Source organism: Scyliorhinus torazame, chromosome 1, assembly GCF_047496885.1.
Source record: "Scyliorhinus torazame isolate Kashiwa2021f chromosome 1, sScyTor2.1, whole genome shotgun sequence".
In the NCBI taxonomy this organism is placed as follows: Eukaryota; Metazoa; Chordata; class Chondrichthyes; order Carcharhiniformes; family Scyliorhinidae; genus Scyliorhinus; species Scyliorhinus torazame.
In genome coordinates this window covers 385060753-385088552 of record NC_092707.1, presented here as the reverse complement: position 1 = coordinate 385088552, position 27800 = coordinate 385060753, and the positions used below count along the sequence as shown (strand labels likewise).

General features: G+C 47.1%; 1 protein-coding gene across 5 annotated transcripts in view; it reads right to left on the bottom strand.

The window, feature by feature from the left end:
- Positions 1-27800, bottom strand: part of sdccag8 (SHH signaling and ciliogenesis regulator sdccag8) — a 727678-nt gene that overhangs the window by 648993 nt on the left and 50885 nt on the right. For 4 of the 5 annotated variants that reach the window (XR_011948390.1, XM_072512625.1, XM_072512632.1 and 1 more), the window contains 3 exons: positions 15154-15279; positions 11443-11607; positions 8789-8853 (listed from right to left, as the gene is read on the bottom strand). Coding sequence is in view for 4 of the 5 variants with exons in the window: in XM_072512625.1 (XP_072368726.1) it covers positions 8789-8853; positions 11443-11607; positions 15154-15279 (356 nt within the window). In the remaining variant the exon portion in view is untranslated. The remainder of the gene's footprint in view (positions 1-8788; positions 8854-11442; positions 11608-15153; positions 15280-27800) is intronic. The other variant, XM_072512651.1, reaches the window with a different exon arrangement.

The following is a 27800-nucleotide window of genomic DNA, read 5'->3' as shown; positions in this document are numbered from 1 at the left end:
AGGAATTAAGTTCATTAAGTCATGTAGATAAGCTTGAAGTAAGCTAACTACTTAACTTGGACAAGAGGACTGTGGTGTTGGGTGTTCTGACACACAGATGAGCCAACACGGTTGCATATGGTACAACGCTACTTTATTTAAACTTACTATTTACAGTTTGGTCTTTGCACTCTGCACGTGGGGGTTCCCTGCTTGTGATGTTTTAACAGCTCTTTCTTGTTCCCTTCTCCCCAGACCTACTGACCACCAGGTGTCATGCTCGTGCTTTTTATGTGGTTGGTGTTCTTGTCTGTGATTGGTTGTGGTGTTGTGTACTCTGATTTGCCTGTTAGTGTGTCCATCATGATGTGTGTGTTTGAATATCATGACATCCCCCCTTTTTACAAAGATATGTGCCTACGTGGTAATAAATATGATCGTGTCGTGAGTGCATCTAAGAGTGTGTGTGTCGTGTGCAGCATGTGCATATGACGGAACTATGTACATGGGGCGATGTCGGGTGCGTCACATGAACCAAGTTGTACCATAACATAACATAAATGCGAACGAGAGAAGAAGAAAAAAAACTTGAACAGTTGTCCAGTCAGACGACATCTGGAACGATAAACAACAACAGGTTATCATGTAAAATTGTGCAACTTGTTAAACATATGAACGGTATTATAAGTCCAGTCTGATGGGCTTGCGACGAGTTCGGGTTGACCGCCTTAAGGGTGGATCAAGAACCACCGGCTGCTGTGCAGGCATGGCCATGGGTGGCGATGGAAAGGGCGTGATGTGCGGCAGCTCCACAAAGTCATCCTCGGAAGCCTGTTGAGGATCTGGCGTGTGCGTGCTGTGTGGCTGTGAGCGTGGAAGTCGGCGAAGGGCGCGCCGATTGCGGCGACGCACGGAACCATCCGGCATGCGAACCAGGAACGAGCGGGGAGCCACTTGTCGGAGGACTTCGGCCGGTGCTGACCAGCCACCATACGGTTGATGGACGCGTACTTTGTCTCCGGAGGACAGGGGGGGCAGGTCCGTCGCTCGTGTGTCGTACCGACTTTTCTGGCGATCACGCTGCAGTTGCATGTTCCGAAGAACCGCCTCATGGTCTGTTGTTGGTGCCAGGATGGAAGGTACCGCCGTCCTGAGGGAGCGACCCATTAGTAGCTGCGCTGGCGAGAGACCCGTGGATAGCGGGGCCGATCGATAGGCCAGCAAGGCAAGGTTAAAGTCCGATCCGGCAGCAGCCGCCTTGCACAGGAGCCGCTTGGCGATGTGGACACCCTTTTCAGCCTTCCCGTTCGATTGTGGATGCAGAGGGCTGGATGTCACATGAGTGAAACCATATGCTGCGGCAAAGGACGACCATTCACGGCTGGCGAAACAAGGTCCATTGTCTGACATGACAGTCCTTGGAATGCCATAGCGAGCAAATGTTTCCTTGCAGGCCCCAATGACTGCGGACGACGTCAGATCATGGAGAGGCATGACTTCCGGGTAGTTTGAGAAGTAGTCTATAATAACAATGTAATCTCTGCCGAGCGCGTGAAATAGGTCAACACCCACCTTCGCCCAGGGGGACGTCACCATCTCGTGTGGTAGAAGTGTTTCCGGAGGTTGCGCCGGCTGAAACCTCTGACAGGTTGTGCAGTTGAGCACCATGTTGGCTATGTCTTCATTAATACCCGGCCAATATACCGCCTCCCGGGCCCTTCGTCTGCATTTTTCGACGCCCAAGTGGCCTTCGTGTAGTTGATGAAGAATCATCTGGCGCACGCTGTGCGGAATAACGATCCTGTGTGATTTCATAAGGACCCCGTCTATGTTGGTGAGATCATCTCGCACATTATAAAACTGGGGGCACTGCCCTTTTAGCCACCCTTCCGTCATGTGGCGCATCACTCGCTGCATAAGGGGGTCAGTCGCCGTCTCTGCGCGTATGTGGGCCAGACTAGGATCATCAGCTGGCAGATTTGCTGCTGTCAGAGTTACGTGTGCCTCAATTTGACGCACGAACCCCTCCGCATCTGGTGGTGTGCTCACTGCTCGGGAAAGAGTGTCCGCCACGATGAGCTCCTTCCCCGGAGTGTAGATCAGTTCAAAATCGTACCTCCTGAGTTTAAGTAAGATGCGCTGGAGGCGAGGAGTCATGTCGTTCAGGTCTTTGTTAATGATGTTGACCAGGGGGCGGTGGTCAGTTTCGACCGTAAATCGTGGCAGGCCATACACATAGTCGTGGAACTTGTCCAGTCCAGTTAACAAGCCCAGGCATTCTTTTTCGATTTGCGCGTAGCGCTGTTCGGTAGGGGTCATGGCTCGTGAGGCATATGCAACCGGGGCCCATGACGACGTGCTGTCTTTTTGCAGGAGTACCGCTCCAATACCAGATTGGCTGGCGTCTGTTGAGATCTTTGTAGGGCGAGTCGTGTCAAAGAAGGCCAGCACTGGTGCCGTGACCAGTTTGTGCTTGAGCTCCTCCCATTCCCGCTGATGCGATTGGTGCCAGTTGAATTCTGTCGATTTTTTTACGAGATGGCGCATATTTGTTGTATGAGAAGCCAGGTTGGGAATGAACTTCCCAAGGAAGTTGACCATGCCCAGGAATCTTAAGACAGCCTTCTTGTCAGCCGGTCGTGGCATGGCTGTGATGGCGCTAACCTTGTCTGCATCGGGACGGACCCCTGACCTTGAGATGTGGTCCCCGAGGAATTTCAGCTCCGTCTGGCCGAAGGCACACTTCGCACGGTTGAGACGCAGGCCATTTTGTCGTATGCGGGTAAAGACACGTCGTAGACGATGCATGTGTTCCTGCGGAGTGGTGGACCAAATGATGATATCGTCCACATATACACGTACCCCTTCGATGCCTTCCATCATCTGCTCCATAATGCGGTGGAAAACTTCAGATGCCGAAATGATGCCGAATGGCATCCGGTTGTAGCAGAATCTGCCAAAAGGGGTGTTGAATGTGCATAGTCTTCGGCTGGCCGGGTCCAGTTGGATCTGCCAGAATCCTTTGGACGCATCCAATTTAGTGAATATTTTGGCTCGCGCCATCTCGCTGGTGAGGTCTTCTCGTTTCGGGATGGGATAGTGTTCCCGCATGATGTTGGTATTCAGATCTTTAGGATCTATACATATACGGAGCTCGCCAGAGGGCTTCTTTACACAGACCATGGAGCTGACCCATGGCGTGGGCTCCGTGACCCTGGATAGGACCCCTTGGTCCTGAAGAATCTGCAGTTGTGCCTTGAGGCGGTCTTTGAGTGGCGCAGGAACCCTGCGAGGTGCGTGAACGACAGGGATGGCGTCCGGTCTGAGTCGAATCTTGTACGTGTATGGCAATGTCCCCATGCCTTCAAAAACCTCCTGGTTGTGAGCAAGGAGGGAATGGAGATTTGCGTGGAACTCAGCATCCGGGAAGTCGGATATCTCATCTGGAGAGAGAGACATAATGCGCTGTACCAGGTGAAGAACCTTACACGCCTGTGCGCCCAGTAACGAGTCCTTTGATGAGCCGACAACTTCGAAGGGGAGTGTGGCCGTGTACATCTTGTGAGTCACCTGTAGCTGGCAAGATCCTATGGACGGGATGACGTTCCCGTTATAGTCAACCATCTTGAGCCGGGATGGCGTGATGGGTGGTTTGACCTTCATGGCCTGGACTGCAGAGTAAGCAATCAGGTTGGCGGATGCGCCGGTGTCCAGACGGAAGGCGACGCGCGATCGGTTGACCGTCAGGGTGGCACACCACTCATCGGCTGGATTGATGGCATTGACCTTGTTGACATCAATGACGGAAACGCGGAAGGCATCCTGGTCATCTGCATCACTTAACTGGAAGTCTTGATGCGTGGGCTGGACGGTCCTGACTTGTCTGCGAGATTGTCGAGGATGCGCCGGATCCATGGGTTGAGCCGAACGACAGTGGGCTGCGTAGTGGCCCATCTTGCCACATCTGTGGCACTGTCGGTTTTTTGCAGGACATTGCCCTTTTAAATGTAGAGCTCCACAACGGCCGCACGTCATGACGTCACGGCGTTCGTTGCGCCACTGCGCATGCGCAGTGCGATCTTGCGGTGGGCGCGCCTGCGCAGTGCGTCCCTCGTTGTGGCCGTTATTTTTGGCGCGCACCTGCGCGGGAGACCGCGAAAAGCGCGGGAGGCGGCCGCTGCCGTCCGGGCCGTGGGTCGGGAAGTAACTGACGGCCTGGATGCGTTCGACGTCGTGGGCGGCCTGGCTTGCCGATTCGACGGCTGGGGACCCCCTCCGTGCCAACTCGGACGCCTGAAATCGGGCAAAACGGCAGGTAGCATTTTCGTGGAGGACACAGGCTTCCACAGCAGACGCTAAGGTGAGGCTTTTCATTTTAAGAAGCTGCTGGCGTAGGCCACTAGAGGCAACGCCAAAAACAATCTGGTCCCTGATCATGGACTCTGTGATGGTGCCGTAACCGCAGGACTGCGCTAGAATCCGGAGGTGCGTCAAAAAGGGTTGAAAAAGCTCCTCCTTACCTTGCAGGCGTTGCTGAAAGAGGTATCTTTCAAAACTTTCATTTACTTCAACTTGAAAGTGCTGGTCCAGTTTGAGGATGACCGTGTCATATTTGGCTTGGTTTTCGCCTTCTTCGAACACCAGTGAGTTGAAGACGTCGGTGGCGTGCGGACCTGCGTAGAAGAGGAGCATTGCAATCTTCGTGTCATCCGAGACATTCTGTTTTTCGGTGGCACGGATGTACAGGTCAAACCGCTGCCTGTAGAGCTTCCAATTGGTGCCTAGGTTCCCCGCGACTTGCATCGGCTGCGGTCCGTCGGTGTGGTCCATATCCAGAATGGCAGGTTAGTAGGCAGGTATCGATCCACTCCTGTACCATGTGGTGTTGGGTGTTCTGACACACAGATGAGCCAACACGGTTGCATATGGTACAACGCTACTTTATTTAAACTTACTATTTACAGTTTGGTCTTTGCACTCTGCACGTGGGGGTTCCCTGCTTGTGATGTTTTAACAGCTCTTTCTTGTTCCCTTCTCCCCAGACCTACTGACCACCAGGTGTCATGCTCGTGCTTTTTATGTGGTTGGTGTTCTTGTCTGTGATTGGTTGTGGTGTTGTGTACTCTGATTTGCCTGTTAGTGTGTCCATCATGATGTGTGTGTTTGAATATCATGACAAGGACATTGGAAAAACTCAGCAGGTCTGCCAGCATCTATAAGGGGAGAAATTGAGTTAACATTTCGAGCCCATCGACTCTTTATCAGAACGGAAAGGGAGAATGTGTTAGAACTGTAGAAACTGCCACAAAAAGTAGCAACTTTAAGGACAAAAGACAGATGGCCTTGTGCAAGAGGGAGAGGAGGGTGTTTTGCACGGAGACGATACGTGTATGGGGTGTTTTTAAAAAAAGGGGTGAGTTTAATTGAAACTATTGAACTGGAGTTGGATCAGTGTCTATTGAAGAGTGGGAGGGGGAGTAGAAAGAAGGTTGGGAGAAATTCAGACTTAGGTCAGGATTTTACATGGCGTGTATCCCAGCGGCAGGTGCAACAGGACACTTGATTGCTGTTTACTTTTGCAGCACTGTAATATCTCACCGGGTGGGAGGGCCATAAAATCCTGGCCCTGTTTTTTGCCCCACAGCAGGGAAGGTACTTAGTGTTCTTCTGAGTCAGGAATAAACAGATGGTGGGAAAGAGAAGTCCATTTAAAAAAAAAAAAAATCACATTTAGGGCTCTAAATTGGACAATGTCCACAAGCAAGCCCAGGGCTCACACTGCACGATTGGCCCATACCTGTTTATTGCAATGAAGGCAGCATGTCAACTTTGTGCTGCCTGTTCATTTGAATGATGTCTGTGACCAGCCAGCACTAACAGTGTTGTTTATTAGCTGGATGCCTCGGCAGGGAACCAACATTGAGTGGCTAATGCCATTTATAGTTAACCCATGTTATTTGAAACTACCCTACACCTCTTAAAGGGGAGATGCATCATGGTTGGAGTAGGTTTTGGAAGTCATGCTTGAATAGGATTTGACCAGAGAAAGAATGGGGAATGACAATACAGGGGAGGTTCGCAGATGCTACATCTTGGTGGGAATGATGGTGAAGATAATAATCTTTATTATTGTCACAAGAACACTGCAATGAAGTTACTGTGAAAATCCTCTAGTCGCCACATTCCAACTCCTGTTGGGGTACACAGAGGGAGAATTCAAAATACCCACATTGCCTAACAGCACGTCTTTCTGGACTTGTGGTAGGAAACCAGAGCACCCGGAAGAAACCCACGCAGACACGGAGAGAATGTGCAGACTTCGCACAGACAGTGACCCAAGCCGGGAATCGAATCTGGGACCCTGGCGCTGTGAAAAACCGTGCTGCCCTGAGAAGGATGTCTTGCATCTGCAGGGTCAGGGGGGAAGTTTCTCAGTGGCAGGCTATGGGGTAGATAAGCTACCCACTCCACTGACATCACCAACCAAACTGTGCAATTAAAGACTATGAAGGACTATTTTTCAGGAGGGATGGCATTTTACATGCAGTGATTTGGCCTCTGCCATGGTGCATGGGAAGTTTACCCATTTCATGGAGGCAGCCTTCTTGCAGCAGCCCAGAGGGCCATCAGAGCCAATGGTTCAATCACCCAAAGAGGGGCCAAGGGTATGAAAGGCAACCCCTGCAAGGTTTGCCCTTCCATCCCATGTGATCTAGCACCCTAAATTTCAATTTGTACTTATTTGTCTGAGGGGACCCCCAATTGAGGGACCTTGAAGTCTGGAACCTCCCTCAGCATTTCCCGCCATGCTAATCAGGTTGCTGCCATTCAGTCTCAAATTTCTGCTATCATGAATCAATGTGCAAAGGAGCTTGCAGGGTATTGCAGAGGTCCTGATATCTGTTTTCCAGCAGGTTACTAGGATTGCTGAGGCAATCTATGGTACCACTGGAAGTGGTACCATAGAACACATGTTTTGTACTCTCTCAAACATTGATCCTCATAACCCCCACCAGGCCTGCAAGCCAGCCACGCAGCAAGTGCCCATGCCAAGATGATGTGGTTTCCAGCCTGGCCTCCTAGATCAGCCTTACAAGACCACCTGCTGTATTCCCCACTGAAAGTCAGTAGCCTACTACCAGCTACTGGAATAGAAATGAGCAGATAAATAGGACAGCGTAAGGCACACGGAAGAGAAACGCTAAGGGAATAACCCATGAAGGTGATTAGTTGACTTAAGTACGCAATAAGACATGATTTAATTTATAAGTTTACTCAAATTCTGTACTTCAAATTGTTATTCCCGTTGCCATAACTCTTCTGCCAAAATTATGGTTGGCAATTAGGGGACAGCTTTGAAGAAAAATCTCCAGAAACACGGAGTAATCGCTAAAAGCATTAAGAGGATCAACCCATGGCTAGACTACTCGAGTACCACAAATCGATCTATTTACTCTAAAGTCAAATTGGCATCAGGATCGTAGACTGTTGTGATCTTTTTATTCATGAGGGTGTAGGAGCAAGGGAAATCAATTTAATAAATAGCTCCTCAACTATATCCCAACAGAGCGAACTGTCAAACCAACAAACTGCCTGTCAAATGCTTACTGAACATCTATGGGGAACATAAATGGGATGGTAAGCTCTTAATGCCTCGTGAAGATGAACAATGGACGGGCGGAATTCTTCGGCCGCGCCTGCCCGGCGACCAGAAATTCCCGACCGAGGTCAACGGACCTTTACATGGCCCAGTCCCGTCCATGGTGATCTTGCAACGGGCACGGCAGAAGAATCCAGCCCAACACCTTCGCAGGAGTACAGGTACAGAACAATGAGTTAGGTCTCTTCCATATCATAATGGTAGTCCCATAATAACATTTCAGGGTGTCAAAAACATTTCTGAATTACTAAAAATCAATTGAAGCCCTCATTTTTGTTCATTCTCCTCTCTTCTGAACCCACAATTAAGCTCAGAAATTGATTTCACAGACATGACCATAAGACCATAAGACATAGGAGCGGAAGTAAGGCCATTCGGCACACCGAGTCCACTCCACCATTCAATCATGGCTGATTTCAACTCCATTTACCCGCTCTCTCTCCATAGCCCTTAATTCCTCGAGAAATCAAGAAGTAACATGGTTACTAATTACGGACATCAATGCTGTGGTAGTCAAAATTCAATGTGGGAAAAGTTATTTATATTGGATCCAAGAAACAGAGCTCATATTATTTTCTAAATGGTGAGAAGCCAGGAGCCGCGGTGAACAAAAATGTACAGGAATCACCAAAATCTAAAAAAAAGCTGAATGGAATTTGAACGGTTATCTCAAAGGAACTGAAATACAAAGGGGTGGAAAGTACGCTGTAATTGTGCAGAGCTGTAATTAGACTGCATTTGGAGTACTACATTCAGTTCCAGGCAACGCTTAAAGAAGAATTGTCTCTGGCTCTGGCACAGGCACAGCACAGGTTTGCCAGAATTATATTTGAATGAAAGGGGTTAAATTATGAGCACAGGTTTCATAGATACAAATACAGAAGATTAAGGGATGATCTAATTGATGTTTTTAAGAAAATAAAAGATTTTCTCGGGTAAATGGAGATCAACTATTTCATCTGGGGGAAAAAAAGCAGAACAGCGGGAACATGTCCTTAAAAGGGCTCTAATCATCAAATCAATAAGCATTTTTAGCATTAAATATTTTTCGCCTGACAAGTTTTAGTACAAATCTGTGATGGTCTCATAACATAGAACTGAAGCACGGAATATATTATTGCAATTAATTCTTATCCTGGATGTTATTACCTTAGTAAAGAAACCTGAGTCTCAAGCGTTTTGGTCTTTTTATGGTAAAGAATGTTCAGATTTTCCTGAAAATGAAAATGAGGAAGTTATGGAAACAGATTCTCAAATTATTATTCATTAGGAGAAAAAAACTCCTTCAACTACAGCACATAATTTAGAGAAAGGGATCATGGCACCCAAGATTTTACTTTTTGCCAATTTGCTCCCATCTCAAGCCACCAATTGCTGCTGAAATACAATTCCATTGGTACTGATTATCCTCTCATTCATTGTTCAAGTACCATAGTTTATTCAGCATGTGTTAGCAGGTATACAAACTCAGGAGGTTCCTATACTTGAGCTCAATCCAATCTTCAGCAGCCATTCATAAACATACACTTTCAAACAGAAGCTGTAGTGGGATATCTAGAAATCAAGAGCAACAGCTGATTTATTTTTTCCTCTCACTAGCACAGGGGTGTTGAGGCTAATAAGTGTCCTTGCTGCCACTCCAGTTGGGATAACTGACTTAGCACAAAACAGGAATCAAACTGGAGACTCCTGGTCAAAAGGCTCAGTTTCATGCTGCCCTCACCTATCGAGTAAGCATAAAATCAATCACCACCACCACCAGATTACGAGGAATGTTAAAACCTTAAAGTGGAGTTCAAGCCCAAGATTGTATTACATGGCAAAACACGTTCGGTGGGCCATTAGTCTAGACCTGCTCCTATTTCTTATGCAAATAACAATTACTTGGGGATGGCACAGTGGTTAGCACTGCTGCATACGGCGCTGAGGACCAGGTGCTATCCCGGCCCTGGTCACTGTCCGTGTGGAGTTTGCACATTCTCCCTGTTTCTGTGTGGGTCTCACCCCCACAGCCCAAAGATGTGCAGGGTAGGTGGATTAGCCACTCTAAATTGCCCCTTAATTGGAAAAAAAAAAATTGGATACTCTAAATTTATAAAAAGAATAAAAATAACAAGTATTTGACATTTGTGCATCTGAGCTAATATTGGACTAGAGACTGGACTAATTACCATCTGAAATGGCACCATATATTCAAGGCTTCAAGTAGAGAAAACAGGAAGTGCCAGTTCTAATGATGAATTGTCCCTCCCTCCCCCCAGCCCCTCAAAACTCTTGCTTTTCATTTTAGAAGGATTCACAATCCTCCAAGTGAAAGAAAATCTCTGCATCTCGATCATAAGTGGCTGATTCCTTATCCTGAAAGTCTGGTCACTAATTCTAGATTGCCACAGTTTCTGGATTGTCCTTACAAAAGAACAACCTCTATGCATCTACCCTGTAAATCCCTCTCAGAATGTTATGGGATCCAACGGGTGCTACTCTGAATAAAGTCTAGAACCATTACACTCAGTATTTCTTCATAGAATAAACCTCTTATCCCAGGACTCAATCCATTGTACCGTTGTTGCAAAAAGAGGAAACGTAAGTTAATGTTTTGGGTACTTGACCTTATGTTGGGAAGAATCTCTATTTCTCCGATTCCGATGAAAGATTCACAGCCTAAAATCAGCAACTTATTTTTTTCTCCCTTTCAAATACTGGAAATATGCATTTGATCAGTCAGCATTTTCTGTCATTATTTTAGACTGACGGTACACACTCAAACGTAGAAACATAGAAATAGGTGTAGGAGTAGGCCATTCGGCCCTTGGAGCCTGCACCACCATTCAATATGATCATGGCTGATCATGCAAATTCAGTATCCCACTCCCACTTTCTCTCCATACCCCTTGATCTCTTTAGCTGCAAGGGCCACATCCAGCTCCCTCTTGAATATATCTAAAGAACTAGCCCCAACAGCTTTGGTAGAGAATTCCACAAGTTCACAGCTCTCTGAGAGAAGCTCTTCCTCATCTCAGTCCTGAATGGCTTACCCCTTATTCTTAGGCTGTGACCCCTAGTTCTGGATGTCCCCAACATCGGGAACATTCTTCCCGCATCTAGCCTGTCCAGTCCTGTCAGAATTGTATATGTTTCTATGAGATCCCCTCTCATTCTTCTAAACTCCAGTGAGTACAAGCCCAGTCAATCCAGTCGTTCATCATGTCGGACCTGCCATCCGGGAATTACTCTGGTGAACTTAACTGGACACCCTCAATAGCAAGAATGTCCTTCCTCAAATTAGGACCAAAACTGCTCACAATACCCAAGGTGTGGCCTCACCAATGCACTGTATAACTGCAGCAAGACATCCCTGCTCCTGTACTCCAAGCCTCTCACTATGAAGACCAGCATGCCATTAGCTTTCCTCACTGCCTGCTGTACCTGCATGCCAACCTTCAGCGACTGTTCCACCAAGACATCCAGGTCTCGTGACACTTCCTCTTTTCCTAAACTGCCACCATTCAGATAATAACCTGCCTTCCTGTTTTTGCCACCAAAGTGGATAACCTCACATTTACCCACATTACATTGCATTTGCCAAGTATTTGCCCACACAGCCAGTCTGTTCAAGTCACCCTGCAGCCTCTTTGCATCCTCCTCACAGCACACACTGCCACCCAGTTTAGTGTCGACTGCAAATTTGGAAATATTGCATGCAATTCCAACGTCCAAATCATTATGTATATTGTGAACAGCTGGGGTCTCAGCATTGAACCCTGCGCCCCACTAGTCACACACCACACACACACACAACTCACCACTTCTAGCTGCAATTTTTTTATTTCTTCTGCAACAGTTTTGCTCTCGGATTGTGTCAGAGTAAAACATGATTGGTTCATGCTTTTCGCTGGTGAGGCCGACTCCGGTGCTTCCACTGTTTTGATGGTCATTGGGTCCACTGGGCAAGTTTCTTGTGAGTTTGGCTGGAAAAGTTTGGGACAAGGTATCCAAGATGAGAATTATGAGACTTCTAAAGAAAATATATGTTAACATATATTCAGTCTGACAAGCTTTAGGAAGGAAACCAAGGCCTTGGAGAGGTTACAGAAATTTACCAAAATGGTACTAGGGCTGAGGGACTAGAGTCATGTGGAGAGGCTAGAGAAGCTGGGAAAGATCTCCTTCAAGAAGAGATGGTTAAGAGGAGGTTTAATGGAGGTGTTCAAAATTATGAAAGTATTTACAAGATGTTTCTACTGGCAGAAGGGTTGGTAACCAGATGGCACAGATTTAACATAATTGGCAAAAATACAGAGAGGAGATGAGATTTCTTTTTAAATGCAGCATGTTTTTAGGATTTGGAATTCACTGCCTGAAAAAGGTGCAGAAGCAGATTCGTTCGTAACTTTCAAATTGGGAATTAGATATACACTTGGCAAAGAAATGCACTGTTATGAAGAGGGAATGTAGGGAATTGGAACAAGTTGAATAGCTCTTTCAACCAGACAGCACAGGCATGATGGGCTGGTTGCTTCCTTCTGTGACATATAGCTTTATGATTCTAATCAGCACAGCATTATAATGGTACAAAATAGGATCACAATCGGCAAAGTGTATGTCAAAGGTATCAGATATAGTGAATCCATTCTTGAGAATTCTAAATAAATTTGTGTGCTCCCATAATAATACCTTTCTAGAATATGCACAGTCTCTATAGAAATTTGGACTACAAATAATAAGAATGCTATGGGACTTGCATAAGTATGAAGGGAAATTCAAAAAAGCAAGATAATCTCAACCTTAGTTTCACGCGAGGCCTCTGAAAAGCTTCAGAACATACCATTAATTCTGGGGGTTACTGTCTACAAAAACCTTTGCTTTGTTATAAAATATAATATTACGTCATACCCTAAAGCAGTGCATAGAATCATTAGCGTTCAAAAAAAAGTGGGGCCATTCAGCTCATTGAATTCATGCCAGCTCTCTAGAGCAATGAAGTCAGCCGAATTCCCCTGGTGTATCTGATAGGTAAGTTTATTTCCCTCAAGTGCCCATCCAATGTTCTTAGGGTCATCCAACACTCACTGTCATGAAAAAAAAATTGCTGCCTGCTTAGCCATGATCTCCATGTACAGATGCAATAGAGCTAGCTATTTCCCTGTTTAAGTGTTCAGAAATATCAAATTACAGCTAAGTTAATTTGCAAATACAATTACTTTTTATTTTTGTTGGTAATATTTAATTAGGAACCAACCTGTAGACGCCTTCGAGATTAGATGATAAAAAATAGGTACATTTACTGGTTGTTGAAGTCAGATTTAGAAAGAAGATTTTAGACAAAGGTACCCTGGCTTAGATGCCTGCTGCATAAGAGGCAATTTGTAGGAATAGATAGTGTATATACAATGGGCGCGATTCTCCACTCCCACGCCGGTTGGGAGAATCGCCTGGGCCGCTGAAATTTCCGGGGACGCCGGTCCGACGCCCTCCCGCGATTCTCCCAAGCGGCGGGAACGGGCCGGTCGAGTTTCGCGGGCTGCAGGCCGGAGAATCGCCGGAGATACCCAAAATGGCGATTCTCCGGCACCCCCGCTATTCTGAGGCCCGGATGGGCGGAGCAGGCAGGCCAAAACGGCGGGTTCCCCCCAGCGCCGTCCACACCTGGTCGCTACAGTCGTGGGCGGTGAGTGAACGCTGGGGGGGCGGCCTGTGGGGGGCGAGGGGGGATCCTGCGCTGGGCTTCACCTTGAATGTGGGGTGGCCCGCGATCGGTGCCCACCGATCGTCGGCCCGTCCTCTCTGAAGGAGGACCTCCTTCCTTCCACGGCCCCGCAAGGTCCGTCCCCCATCTTCTTGCGGGGCGGATTTGGACAGGACGGCAACCACGCATGCGCGGGTTGGCGCCGGCCAACCCGCGCATGCGCGGATGACGTCCGTTATGCAGCGCCGGCCGCGTCATCTATGCGGCGCCGCTTTTACGCGGGCGACAAGGCCTGGCGCGGGTAGATGACGCGGCCCCGATACTGGCCCATTGTCAGGGCCTGAATCGGTCGGGACCGGGCCCGTTCCGCGCCGTCGTGAACCTCGACGGCGCGGCCACTTCGGCGTGGGGGTGGAGAATCCCGCCCAAAGCGTTTGATTTTATAACATAAGAATTACTAATATCAGAAAGGACAGACATACAATTAAAAAGAAATTACACATAATGGCTGTTAGCTGAGTTTAGCAATACTAAAGACACAAAATGGCTTTTAGGTGAATTAGCCACATTCCTGAACAACTATTAGCTGGGTTAAGTTGCAAACTGGTATAAATAACATCATTTAATTACAGACAGCAGAGATAGTCAGGGAGACAAGGATGATTGATATTAAGGCATTGAATGGGAAACAGACATGGTAGATTCTAGGGAGGCATTCACAAAGAAGTGATAAACAGCGTCCACAGGACAAGGAGCATTATTCTGCCACACCAGCCCAAGGTCTCCAGATGCAGGCAGGAAAGATAACTTTAACAGTTAGTATGAGTGACTTCTTCATGAAGTCAGAGGCTGGTAAGGTACCAACCCACTTTACGTAATATCAAATTTCATTGGATAGCTTCTGCAGGTTGGTTCCTAATTAAATATTGCCAACAAGAATAAAAAGTAATTGTATTTGCAAATTAGCTTAGCTGTAATTTGATATTTCTGAACACTTAAACAGGGAAATAGCTAACTCTATCACATCTGTACAAGGAGATCATGGCTAAGCAGGCAGCGATTGGACATAACTAATGTATGCAATCTATAATCAATATTATTGGACAAATTGCAGCCGAAATGGGCTGTGTTGCTATTTAGAAAAATGTATAAGAATGGAGGTTTTCCTTTGTTCGGTGGAGAGATGGCCTGGGACTTTAACAGACGCCATCTCCCCGCTGGCGAAATAAACCGTTTGTTGTGAGGACCAGGCCTGAGCGTTGAGTGATTTCTTTGAGATTCTCTCCCGCTAACACTGGTGGAATAGTAAGATAAACTAGATGCCCAGTTTAATTTTGTATGCAAATACCCTTTGCATTCTTAGAAAGTGTACACATAAAATGACTCCCTCCTCGTATTGGAAACACAGAATAAGCTACCTTCTGGTAAGGAGGTGCCAATCTTTGTGCAGTCTTTTCCATTTTATTTTTTTTCCTACTTGCTGGGATCCTCGTGTATCATGTACTATTATTGTACCTTAAGCCCAGCACACAAACAACACAAGTTATGCATTTAAAAAAAATCAGCCCACTAAAGACTGTGAGCGACACAGAGCAGAATCAGAAATTAAATTCTTAGAATAATATGCAAGCATTTATACAAACTATGCAGGGAACACTGACCAGTTTTTTTTCTGTATACAGAGCATATGAAACTTAAGTATTACAAACTACAAACTCTCATTTGCAATATAATTTTCATGGTTTACCGAAGAATAAGGTGACTTTTTCATTAAATTTAGTACCAGTGTCATTTGATTTCTGCATGATATTAGGAAATTCAGACTTACTGAAAAAGGACAGGCAGATGGTTCATTCAGAGTAGCCTGATCTGCTCTTGATCTCAGTTCTTCACCAAGTTTTTCGTTTTCAACCACAACAACCTGTACCCGCTGTTCCACACTTGAGAGCTCCTCCTGAATTGATCAGTTATTTTTTTTTTTTTTAATGGTGTGTAAGGAAGTTTATGAAAGTATTGAAAAACTGAAATAGGCACAAAAGTGCAATAATACTTAACTTTCTCCCGTTTAACTTAAAGTGATTATTCATCATTATATTTTAAATTAGAATCTTTTGAAAATAATTCAGTCAAAATTATGTAATTTCTCCACAATGTGAAATCTAACTTTGAAATGTGCCATCATATCTGAATATGGTGGAATATTATATTGTAATAAATCACCCAAGAACCTGAATTAATAAATCTAGAATAGATGAAAACATAAAAGATATCTTCAAGGCAATTTTTTTTTAAAGTCCCACTGTAGTACCCTTCATTACTTATTTTACATACCAACACATTTAAATTATTTATCAGACAATTAAATCGATATGAAAAGTAATTTCATATCATCTGCATCAATTACCATTTGATGCAATGATTTATACAATTATTAAACACACACTTCCTGTTCTAACGATCACAATTATATCTAAACTTATCATGCATAATATTTCCATCTGCTTTTGTCTTGTGTAAGAATTCAGATGGTCGAGTTTAAAGATGAGAACACAATATAATTTCTATATACAAATAAATATTTCCTTGCAAAAACATATCTGTTTTAACACGATATATCTGAAGAGAAATTGATCAAAATGGCCAACTTTCTAAGTCAGAAACCTTGAACAATACGCCACATTAAGATTTTCAATCTATTGATTACATCAGCATTGTTAAGCAATAGGTTAAGAGTTAAGTAATGCATTAAGAGACATTGCAATTAGTTGTCTCATTTATGTTAAGTATCCAATGATTGACACTGATTATGTAAAGGGGCTTCAGGTGGCCCTTGTATCAGGTGATGTGTTGTTAGAGCTTTGTGCAGAGGCTGTGGAAGTAAAATAAATGGTGTTTGGTGAAAAGGAACAGGACTTTTGACTCTTCATACAACGGTAACTAAAATGTATAACAAGCATTCACCTGTAGATTTTTCCACATATGAGTGGGTCACAAATGGTAACTTCCAAAGTGCTTCTCAACAGCAACAGAGTTAAGGTTACAATTTTTTCCCAATTCAGCCACTGATGATTTAATATTGCAAAGTTGTGGAAATGCAAATAATGGGCGAAATTCTCCGGAAACGGCGCGATGTCCGCCGACTGGCGCCCAAAACGGTGCAAATCAGACGGGCATCGCGCCGCCCCAAAGGTGCGGAATGCTCCGCATCTTTGGGGGCCGAGCCCCAACATTGAGGGGCTAGGTTGGCGCCGGACGAATTTCCGCCCCGCCAGCAGGCGGAAAAGGCCTTTGGTGCCCCGCCAGCTGGCGCGGAAATGACATCTCCGGGCGGCGCATGCGCAGGAGTGTCAGCGGCCGCTGACGGCATTCCCGCGCATGCGCAGTGGAGGGAGTCTCTTCCGCCTCCGCCATGGTGGAGACCGTGGCGAAGGCGGAAGGAAAAGAGTGCCCCCACGGCACAGGCCCGCCCGCGGATCGGTGGGCCCCGATCGCAGGCCAGGCCACCGTGGGGGCACCCCCCAGGGCCAGATCGCCCCGCACCCCCCCCCAGGACCCCGGAGCCCGCCCGCACCGCCTTGTCCCACCGGTAAGGTAGGTGGTTTAATTTACGCCAGCGGGACAGGCATTTTAGCGGCGGGACTTCGGCCCATCCGGGCCGGAGAATCGAGCGGGGGGGGCCCGCCAACCGGTGCGCCGCGATTCCCGCCCCCGCCGAATATCCGGTGCCGGAGACTTCGGCAACCGGCGGGGGCGGGATTCACGCCAGCCCCCGGCGATTCTCCGACCCGGCGGGGGGTTGGAGAATCTCGCCCCCTATCTTTTGCCACTAATCTGTAATTTGATCCATTACGGTAATGGGCCTAAATATTGAACATGGCGTTTTAATTTTGTTGCTTCTTAAAGGGCAAAACTGAATCATATTGTTTATTTATTTCTATAAATTCAATACTCCAAGTGATTTTTGAAATTATCGTATCAGGTATATGTTATACACTTGGATGTGCATATCTTAAATGTAGTGGATAATTACTGATACATTTAAGTGACTAGATTGTGTAAACCCTTTTTTAAATTATTCAACAATAACTTTTGAACTCAATATAATTTCCAACATTTCTAACTTCAAATATAATGGGCCAGATTTTGTTATTGTGTCTGAAGGCACCTGTTGATAGTTAGACGTTCCCCCTGCACCCTTTAGATAAAGGATTTTTGGCTAAGTTGCTGAAAGTGCAAGTGGAAACTGTAAGCACTTACATCCTCTTTATCTTATGTAAATAAACATTGTGCAATTGACAGAGGAAATTAGAGAGCCAGAGCTGTCAATCAAGCAATGTTTTCCCTGGGGCTCAGGTGCTTCAGTATTCTCATGGAAATATGGGCTCTTAGCTCTACTTTTGGTACATTAAAGAGTCTGGAGAATTGACACTTTTTATTGGCCTGGAATTTTAAAAAAATGTTACTTCAGGAAAGTGTAAAGTTATAAACGAATCACTTTAAAAAAAAAATGTTTTACACATCCTGGGCGAAATTCTCCGGTATCGGCGCGATGTCCGCCGACTGGCGCCCAAAACGGCGCAAATCAGTCGGGCATCGCGCCGCCCCAAAGGTGTGGAATGCACCACATCTTTGGGGCCCGAGCCCCAACCTTAAGGGGCTAGGCCCGCGCCGGACGAATTTCCGCCCCGGACGAATTTCCGCCCCGCCAGTTGGCGGAAAAGGCCTTTGGTGCCCCGCCAGCTGGCGCGGAAATGACATCTCCGGGCGGCACATGCGCGGGAGCGTTAGTGGCCGCTGACGGCATTCCCGCGCATGAGCAGAGGAGGGAGTCTCTTCCGCCTCCGCCATGGTGGGGACCGTGGCGAAGGCGGAAGGAAAAGAGTGCCCCCACGGCACAGGCCCGCCCGCGGATCGGTGGGCCCTGATCGCGGGCCAGGCCACCGTGGGGGCACCCCCCGGGGCCAGATCGCCCCGCGTCCCCCCCAGGACCCCAGAGCCCTCCCGCGCTGCCTTGTCCCGACGGCAAGGTAGGTGGTTTAATCTACGCCGGCGGGACAGGCATTTTAGCTGCGGGACTTCGGCCAATCCGGGCCGGAGAATCGCGGGGGGGCCGCCAACCGGCGCGATTCCCGCCCCCACCGAATATCCGGTGCCGGAGAATTCGGCAACTGGCAGGGGCGGGATTCACGCCAGCCCCCGGCGATTCTCCAACCCGGCGGGGGGTCGAAGAATCTCACCCCCTATTCTCACAACAGAGTTAATTGTTTCTATACAGTGGGTGAATGGATATGGAAGTGCCATGGGAAATATCAGAAATAATAGGGGATGGGTGGTAGAACATACCGCGGCATGGGGAAGAACGGGGACATTGAACTTGTCTTTCAAAAGGTTGCCCCATGCAAAATATGGTTCATGACACCTCTGAGATGCCTGAACCATGACTCTTTGAAAAGCTGTCCAGCTCCATGAAAATTGCAGAGGATTAGGACAAGTCTATCCCTGTAATTAAACTGGCCGTTCTGGTGGTACAGGCCGCACCTGTCTGCACCCTCAAAGGTACTGGTAAAAAGAGGAATCCCTGGGAATGGGGTTGGAAATCCTGGAATCGGGGTCCCACCCCTCCACAGACTTTTCCCAAGTCCATGAAAACCTAGCCCTTTATGTCCTATTCACAACTTACTCTCCGCCCTACCTACCTTTGTATCACCAGAGAACTTGGCTGCATTGGAGTCGGTTCCTACATGCTAATCACTAATGTAGATCATAAATAGTTGAGGCCCAGCACCAGTCCTGCAGTACCCCACTAGTTATAGTTTGCCAACCTGAAAATGAGCCATTTAAACCAGTTGAGAGTGGGAATTTCCTGTCCTGCCAGCGACAAGTACAGTCATGGGCGGGATGGGAACTTTTTTTTTAAGCCACTCTCCAAACTTTCCCATCCCTCCCATGAAGATGCCGGTCACTAGTGGAACCAGAAAATCCCAGCCTTAGTTAGCCAATCCCTATCCATGCTAATATATTACCTCCGAACAAGCTTGTGCAGTTTATATGGCACCTCATCAGAGTGTTTTGGAAATCAAAGTATACTACATCTACTGATTTCCCCTTTATCCACTCTGCTTGTTACATCCTAAAAAAAACTTTAATTAATTTGTCAAACTCTATCACCCTTTCACAATACCATGTTGGTTCTGCCTGATTGTATTATGATTTTCTAATTGTCGTGCTGTAATCGTTTTACAAATGGATTCTAGCAATTTCCCAACAGATGTTAGAATAAAAGACCTATAATTTCCTGCTTTCTGCCTTAATCCTTTCTTGAATAGTATAGTGTTGTATTTAGAAATATAGTAACATACAAAATGGGACCAGGAGGAGGCCATTCAACCCTTTGAGCCTGCTCCGTCAGCCATTATGATTATGGTTGATCATCCTACTCAATAGCCTAATCCCTCCTTCCCCCATATTCTTGAAAACATACAATGTTTTGGCCTCAACTACTTCCTGTGATAACAAATTCCACGGGCTCACCACTCTCTGGGGAAAGAAACCTTTCCTCATCTCTTTTCAAAATGGTATACCCCATATACTCAGACAGTGACCCCCCCCTGCTTCTGGACATTCCCACCATTGGGAAAATTCTTCTTGCATCTACCCTCTCTAGTCCTGTTAGAATTATATAGGTTTCTATGAGATCCCCCTCGTTCTTCTAAACTCCAGTGTATACAATCCTCACCGACTCAAACTTTCCTCATATGTCCATCCTGCCATCCATCTTGTAAACCTTTGCTGCACTCATAGAGGTTTACAGCATGAAAACAGGTCCTTTGGCCAACTTGTCCAGCCGCCTGGATTTTACCACTAAGCTAGCCCCTCTAGAGCAAGAGCATCCTTTCTCAGATAAAGAGACCAAAACAGTACACGATATTCCAGATGTGGTCTCATCAAGACCCTGTATAATTGCAGCAAGACATCCCTGCTCCTGTACTCGAATCCTCTCACAATGAAGGCCAGCATACCATTTGCCTTCTTTACCGCCTGCTGCACCTGCATGCTTATCTTCAGCGACTGGTGTACGAGGACATCGAAGTCTCATTGTACATTCCCCTCTCCTAATTTATGGCCATTCAGATAATAGTCTGCCTTGCTGTTTTTACTACCAAAGTGGATAACCTTGCATTTATCCAAATTATACTGCATCTGCCATACATTTGTCCACTCACTCAACTTGTCCAAATCACAATGAAGGATCTCTGCATTCTCCTCACAGCTCACCCTCCCACCCAACGTATTGTCATCTGCAAATCTGGAGATATTACATTTTGGGTCCTCATCTAAATCATTAATATATATTGTGAATAGCTGGGGTCTCAGCACCGAGCCAGTACGGTACCCCACTAGTTATAGTTATAGGAGGATGATGTTCTGAGGAAGGATGTATTAGCAATTTTTAAAAATCTTAAGGTCGACAAGTCCCCTGGGTCAGATGGGATATATCCTAGGATTCTTTGGGAGGCAAGGGATGAGATTGCAGAGTCTTTGGCTTTGATCTTTGGGTCCTCATTGTTCACGGGGATAGTGCCAGAGGACTGGAGAGTGGCGAATGTTGTTCCTCTGTTCAAGAAAGGGAATAGGAATGACCCTGGTAATTATAGGCCGGTTAGTCTTACTTCGGTGGTCGGTAAATTAATGGAAAAGGTCCTGAAGGATAGGAATTATGACCATTTGGAAAGATGCAACTTAATCCGGGATAGTCAACACGGATTCGTGAAGGGTATATCTTGCCTCACAAATTTGATTGAATTCTTTGAGGAGGTTACTAGGTGTGTAGATGAAGGAAGAGCAGTTGATGTCGTATACATGGATTTTAGTAAGGCGTTTGATAAGGTTCCCCATGGTCGGCTCATGAAGAAAGTAAGGAGGTGTGGGATAGAGGGAAATTTGGCCAATTGGATAAGTAACTGGCTATCACATAGGAGACAGAGAGTGGTGGTGGATGGAAAATTTTCAGGCTGGAGACCAGTTACCAGAGGTGTACCACAGGGATCAGTGCTGGGTCCTCTGCCATTTGTGATTTTTATCAATGACTTGGAGGAGGGGGCTGAAGGGTGGGTCAGTAAATTTGCTGATGACACGAAGATTGGTGGAGTCGTGGATGAGGTGGAGGGCTGTTGTAGGCTGCAAAGAGACATTGATAGGATGCAGAGCTGGGCCGAAAAATGGCAGATGGAGTTTAACCCTGATAAGTGCGAGGTGATTCATTTTCGTAGGAAAAATTTGAATGCGGATTACAGGGTCAACGGCAGGGTTCTGAGGAATGTGGAGGAACAGTGAGATCTTGGGGTTCATGTCCATAGATCTCTGAAGGTTGCCACTCAAGTGGACAGAGCCGTGAAGAAGGCCTATAGTGTGTTAGCGTTTATTAACAGGGTGCTTGAGTTTAAGAGCTGTGAGGTTATGCTGCAACTGTACATGACCCTGGTGAGACCACATTTGGAGTATTGTGTACAGTTCGGGTCACCTCACTATAGGAAGGATGTGGAAGCATTGGAAAGGGTGCAAAGGAGATTTACCAGGATGTTGCCTGGTTTGGAGGATAAGTCTTATGAGGAAAGATTGAGGGAGCTAGGGCTTTTCTCTTTGGAGCGGAGGAGGATGAGAGGCGACTGAATAGAGGTTTATAAGGTGATGAGGGGATAGATAGAGTGGACGTTCAGAGACTATTTCCTCGGGTGGATGTAGCTGTTACAAGGGGGCATAACTATAAGGTTCGGGGTGGGAGATATAGGAGGGATGTCCGAGGTAAGTTCTTTACTCAGAGAGTGGTTAGGGTGTGGAATGGACTGCCTGCTGTGATAGTGGAGTCGGACACTTTAGGAATTTTCACGCGGTTATTGGATAGGCACATGGATCACACCAGAATGACAGGGAGTGGTATAGCTTGATCTTGGTTTCAAACAAGGCTCGGCACAACACCAAGGGCCGAAGGGCCTCTTCTGTGCTGTACTGTTCTATGTAGTCACTGCCTGCCACTCGGAAAAGACTCATTTATTCCTACTCTTTAGTTTTCTATTCTAATTCCATTCGCTTTAATTCTATATGCTACAGGACTTTGTCAAAAGCCTTCTGAAAGTCCAAGTAAACCACATGCACTGGCTCCACCTCATCAACTCTACTAGTTACATCCTCTCTACTCATTTTCCAATCTGCTGGGAGCTTTCCAGAACCTAGGGAATTTGGAAGATTATAACCAATACACACAGCGGCAATCTCTGCAGCCGTTTTTTTAAGACCCTACAATGTAGCTCAATAGATCCGGGGACTGGTCAGCCTTTATCCCATTAATTCTCCCAGTACATTTTCATTAGTGATCATGATTGTTTCACGTTTCTCCATCCCTTTTGCCCCCTGCTTTTGTACTATTCTTAGAATGCTTTATTTATCTTCTACTGTGAAGACAATATAAAATACTTGCTAAAAGTCGCTATTGTTTCCTTGTTATTATTAATTTCCCAATCTCACCCCTAAAGGAGCATTGCTCACTTTAGATACTCTTTTCTTTTTTAAGTACTTGTGGAAGATGTTACTGTCTTTATTTATAGGTCTTGCTATTTTTCTCTCATACTTCCAATTTCTCCCTTTTAATTAAAAAAAAATCATCCTTTACTGGCTTATAAAATATTCCCAATCCTCTGGTCTACTGCTGATCTTTGCAGCATTGCACATTATCTCTTTCAATTTGTTACCATTCTTAACTTCCTTAGTTAGCCATGGATGGTGCATCCTTATCCATAGGGCCTTTCTTTCTCAGCGGATATACCTTTGTCATGTTCTAAAATGGACTGTGTCACCACTGTGTTAGGGCATGGAAAATGGACCAGATGGCGCCGGACGAATTTCCGCCCCGCCCCGCCAGCTGGCGGAAAAGGCCTTTGGTGCCCCGCCAGCTGGCGTGGAAATGACATCTCCGGGCGGCGCATGCGCGGGAGCGTCAGCGGCCGCTGACGGCATTCCCGCGCATGCGCAGTGGAGGGAGTCTCTTCTGCCTCCTCCATGGTGGAGACCGTGGCGGAGGCGGAAGGGAAAGAGTGCCCCCACGGCACAGGCCTGCCCACGGATCGGTGGGCCCCGTTCGCGGGCCAGGCCACCGAGGGGGCATCCCCCCGGGGCCAGATCGCCCCGCGCCCCCACCCAGGACCCCGGAGCCCGCCCACGCCGCCTTGTCCCGCCGGTAAGGTAGGTGGTTTAATTTACGCCGGCGGGACAGGCATTTTAGCGGCGGGACTTAGGCCCATCCGGGCCGGAGAATCGAGCGGGGGGGCCCGCCAACTGGCGCGGCGCGATTCCCGCCCCCGCCGAATATCCGGTGCCGGAGACTTCGGCAACCGGCGGGGGCGGGATTCACGCCAGCCCCCGGCGATTCTCCGACCCGGCGGGGGGTCGGAGAATTTTGCCCTAGGTCTTCATTTTGCTTTATTTTATTATTTTAATACTATCGCAGTTCTTAAGACAGGCCAAGCTCAACTCGGACCTGGAGGCTAATCAACAAGGTTGATCAGAGGCACCTTCAAGGCAGAAATGGAAAAGAAAGCTGAAGCAAGGGCAATGGGGAGCAACGGGCAACGGTTAAACACGAGCGAAAAAGGAAAGGTCAAATTATATGCCAAGTATATGCAAATTCATGAGCCATGATTCGCCGAGACTGCTAGCCCCAGGTGGGATCCCCGGCGGCCCATTAAATCGAGCGTGAGTGCCAAAACGGGATTCTTGCTGGGCGCCAAACGCGCTGCGCCTGGCCTGATCAGGTTCTCGGCAGAGTGGACAAGAACATGACAACAGCTGCTGATCTACATGTATCTAAATATAATTAGCAGGTTTGAGGCCGGATGTGCTGGTCGCCCGGCAATCTCCCACACTGACCCCGCCCCACCAGCTGGAAGTCCTGCGGGTGCCAATATCTTCTGGTCCTGACAACCTGGGACTATGCGCCATGGACTCCGAGGGTAGGACAAGGGGGCGAGTACACTTTCTACGCTTTGCTTCAGTGTGCCAAGAGGTTTCTTCAGGGAGGTGGAGGTTGGGGGCTCGGGCTAGGATAGAGAGGCTCAGGTCAGGGGTCTTTCCTAGGATGGGGGCCTTTTCTTTCTTTTATAAATTTAGAACACCCAGTTTTTTCCAATTAAAGGGCAATTTAGTGTGGCAAATTCACCTACCCTACACATTTTTCTTTAGGTTGTGGGGGCGAGAGCCACACAGACACGGGGAGAATGTGCAAACTCCACACGGAAAGTGACCCAGGCCGGGATCGAACCTGGGTCCTCGGCGCCGTGAGGCAACATTGCTAACCACCACGCCACCGTGCTGCCCCAGGATTTTTTTTTAAAGAATGTATTTTAATCCAAACTTATATTTTGCACGTCCTGATATAATCTGAAGGAGTGTCCTTCCCAAGTAAAATCCCGGCACTCTCTTGCCCATTGAAGCACCAACTCCTTCTCCTTAAAGCTGCAAAACCTTACAATTACAGCACAAGGACGATCTCCAGATCAAAGTTTGAGTCAGAGCGAATGGTGGGTCCGGTCTAATTCTGGGGGGTACGGGGGAGGGGGGAGAATGAAAGTACGTTCTCACCCACCATTTTGTGAAACAGGTCTGAGACATACTGAATAAGCGTGCGACCTTTGATCCCCTCTGGTAACACCACAACACAAACAATTTGCCTTCTGGGTCTGTTCTCCAAGTCATCCAGCTTGGGTGTTAAATGTCCTGTTATCCTTGATCACTGCAACAAGGTCAGACTCCAAGGAGGTGACCCTATCACAATGTCCAGACAATGCAGTCTCCATGTCCTACATTGTGGTTCCTTGTGCTTCAACGGTCTGGCTGGTGATCTCGAGAACTTTGTCAAAGCTTTGCCAAAGAGTCATCGGACTCGAAACGTTCGCTCTTTTATCTCCCTACAGATGCTGCCAGACTTGCTGAGATTTTCCAGCATTTTCTCTTTCGTTTCAGAATCAAAAAGCAGATTATTTAAATGGAGAGACACTGCAGAATGTTGCAGTTCATAGGGATCTAGGCCTCCCCACACATGAATGTCAAAAAATTAGCATGGAAGTATAGCCGGTAAGTTGGAAGGTATTTGGAATGTGTGCCTTTATTACAGGAGAGAAAGGGTGTAAAAATAGAGAAGCCTTGCTACAACTCTACAGGGTATTGGTGAGAGTAGAGTAACTAGATTACTGAGGGTTTTGGTCTTGTTGCTTAAGGAGTAATGCAAGTATATACTTACTAAAGGAGATATTTGCAATGGAAGCAGTTCAGAAAAGGATCACAAGACTAATTCATGGGATAAAGGTGAGCTTATGAGGAAAGGTGGAGCAGGTTGGACATATTTTCATTGGATTTCCGTAAATGACAAATAATCTTATTGAAACATTAAAGATATTGAGGGGACTTGACAGGATGAGAGGATGGTTCCCCTTATGGTGGAATCAAGAACTAGGGATACAGTTTCAAAATAAGTAGTAACCCATTCAAGACAGAGATCTGAGGAGGGATTTCTTAACTCAGGGGATCTTTAGTCTTTGGAATTCATTTCCACAAGAGAGCAGTGGAGGCTGGGTCGGTCAACATATTCAAGGCTGAATTAGACAGATGTTTTTATTGATATGGGAGTCAAGGATTATGATAGTCAGCAGGAAAGTAGAGTTAAGGCCACAATCAGATCAGTCACAATCTTGCTGAATGGCAGAGCAGGCGCGATGGGCTAAATGGCCTATTTCCAAGGAGACTACAGACTGGGAATTGAACCAGTGTAATATTCTTGCATATATTGGTGAGCTACTCACTGAACAAACATATCGATCTATCATTGGAGGTGATACATGTAAGTGATGTGTGGCAAGCAGTTCATGATGACTGTACTTAGAGCAGTACAGTGCTAGAGTGGCAGAATATAAATTCTTAATGAGTTATTGACCCTACCTCTGTCATTTTGGGGAGGCAATAAACAAAGGCTCCACACCTTCCTCACAAGAGGGGAAGGGTGCAACTGGAAAAATAAATAGGATGGTTACTCTATTGCATTAATAGTAATTCATGAGGACTTCCGGGTGCGGCGATGACCAGCTGAGTCGCACGTTTCGGCAGCTCCCGGTGAAACGGACTTTTGGGCTCTTGATAGGAGCCCCAACGGCAATTTTGACGGCTAAAAACACTGTGCGGTAAACCAGAAGGGAATCCCCCCTGGATACGGATGAAAAAAGGAGGAGAAAGTGGCCGGATTGCAGTGGATCCTTTAGAACAGCGGCAAGGAAGGCAAGCAAAAACCAAGATGGCGTCGGAAGGTGGCAGTTTAACATGGGGCCCTGAACAACAAGAGTTCTTGAAATGCTGTGTGGAAGAGCTCAAAAAGGAAATGAAGAAAGAGCTGTTGGCCCCGATACTACAGGCGATCGAAGGGCTAAAGGAGGAACAAAAGACCCAGGAGCGGGAGCTTCGGGTCGTGAAGGCAAAGGCAGCCGAGAATGAGGACGACATACAGGGCCTGGTGGTGAAGACGGAGACGCATGAGGCACATCAGAAACGATGTGTGGAAAGGTTGGAGGCACTGGAGAACAACGCAAGGAGGAACAACCTGAGGATTCTTGGTCTTCCTGAAGGTGCGGAGGGAGCGGACGTCGGGGCATATGTGAGCACGATGCTGCACTCGTTAATGGGAGCGGAGGCCCCGGCGGGTCCGTTGGAGGTGGAGGGAGCATACCGAGTGATGGCGCGAGGGCCGAGAGCAGGAGAAATTCCCAGAGCCATAGTGGTGAGATTCCTCCGTTTTAAGGGTAGAGAAATGGTCCTTAGACGGGCAAAGAAAACTCGGAGCAGTAAATGGGAGAACGCGGTGATCCGCGTTTATCAAGACTGGAGTGCGGAGGTGGCGAGAAGGAGGGCGAGCTTTAATTGTGCCAAGGCGGTGCTTCATAAAAAGATAAAATTTGGAATGCTGCAACCGGCAAGACTGTGGGTCACATATCGAGGGAGGCACCACTACTTTGAGACGGCGGATGAAGCGTGGACTTTTATTGTGGAAGAAAAACTGGAATGAGCGGGTTATTAAAAAGAACGTTTGAACAAAGTGGTGGGGCGAATGTGGGGGGCGAAGAGGGGGGTTAAAAAGGGGGGAAAGAGGAGTTTTATGTACTAATCCTGCGATGTGGTAACTTTTCTCTCTTCCACAGGTGGTGATGGGGGAGGAGGGGAGGTGGAGGAGATGGGGCGTTGGCCATTGGGGGCGGGGCCAAGGGAGAAGCGCGGGCTTGGTTCCCGCGCTATGATAATCATGGCGGGAATAGAGAAGCAGGAAGGAGGGGGCGTCACACGGTGCGAGCCGAGGTCACGGGGGGAAGCCACGGTCGGCCAGAGTTTGCTGACTTCTGGGAGCAACATGGGGGGAGTAATTACGCTAGCGGGGGATCTAGCGGG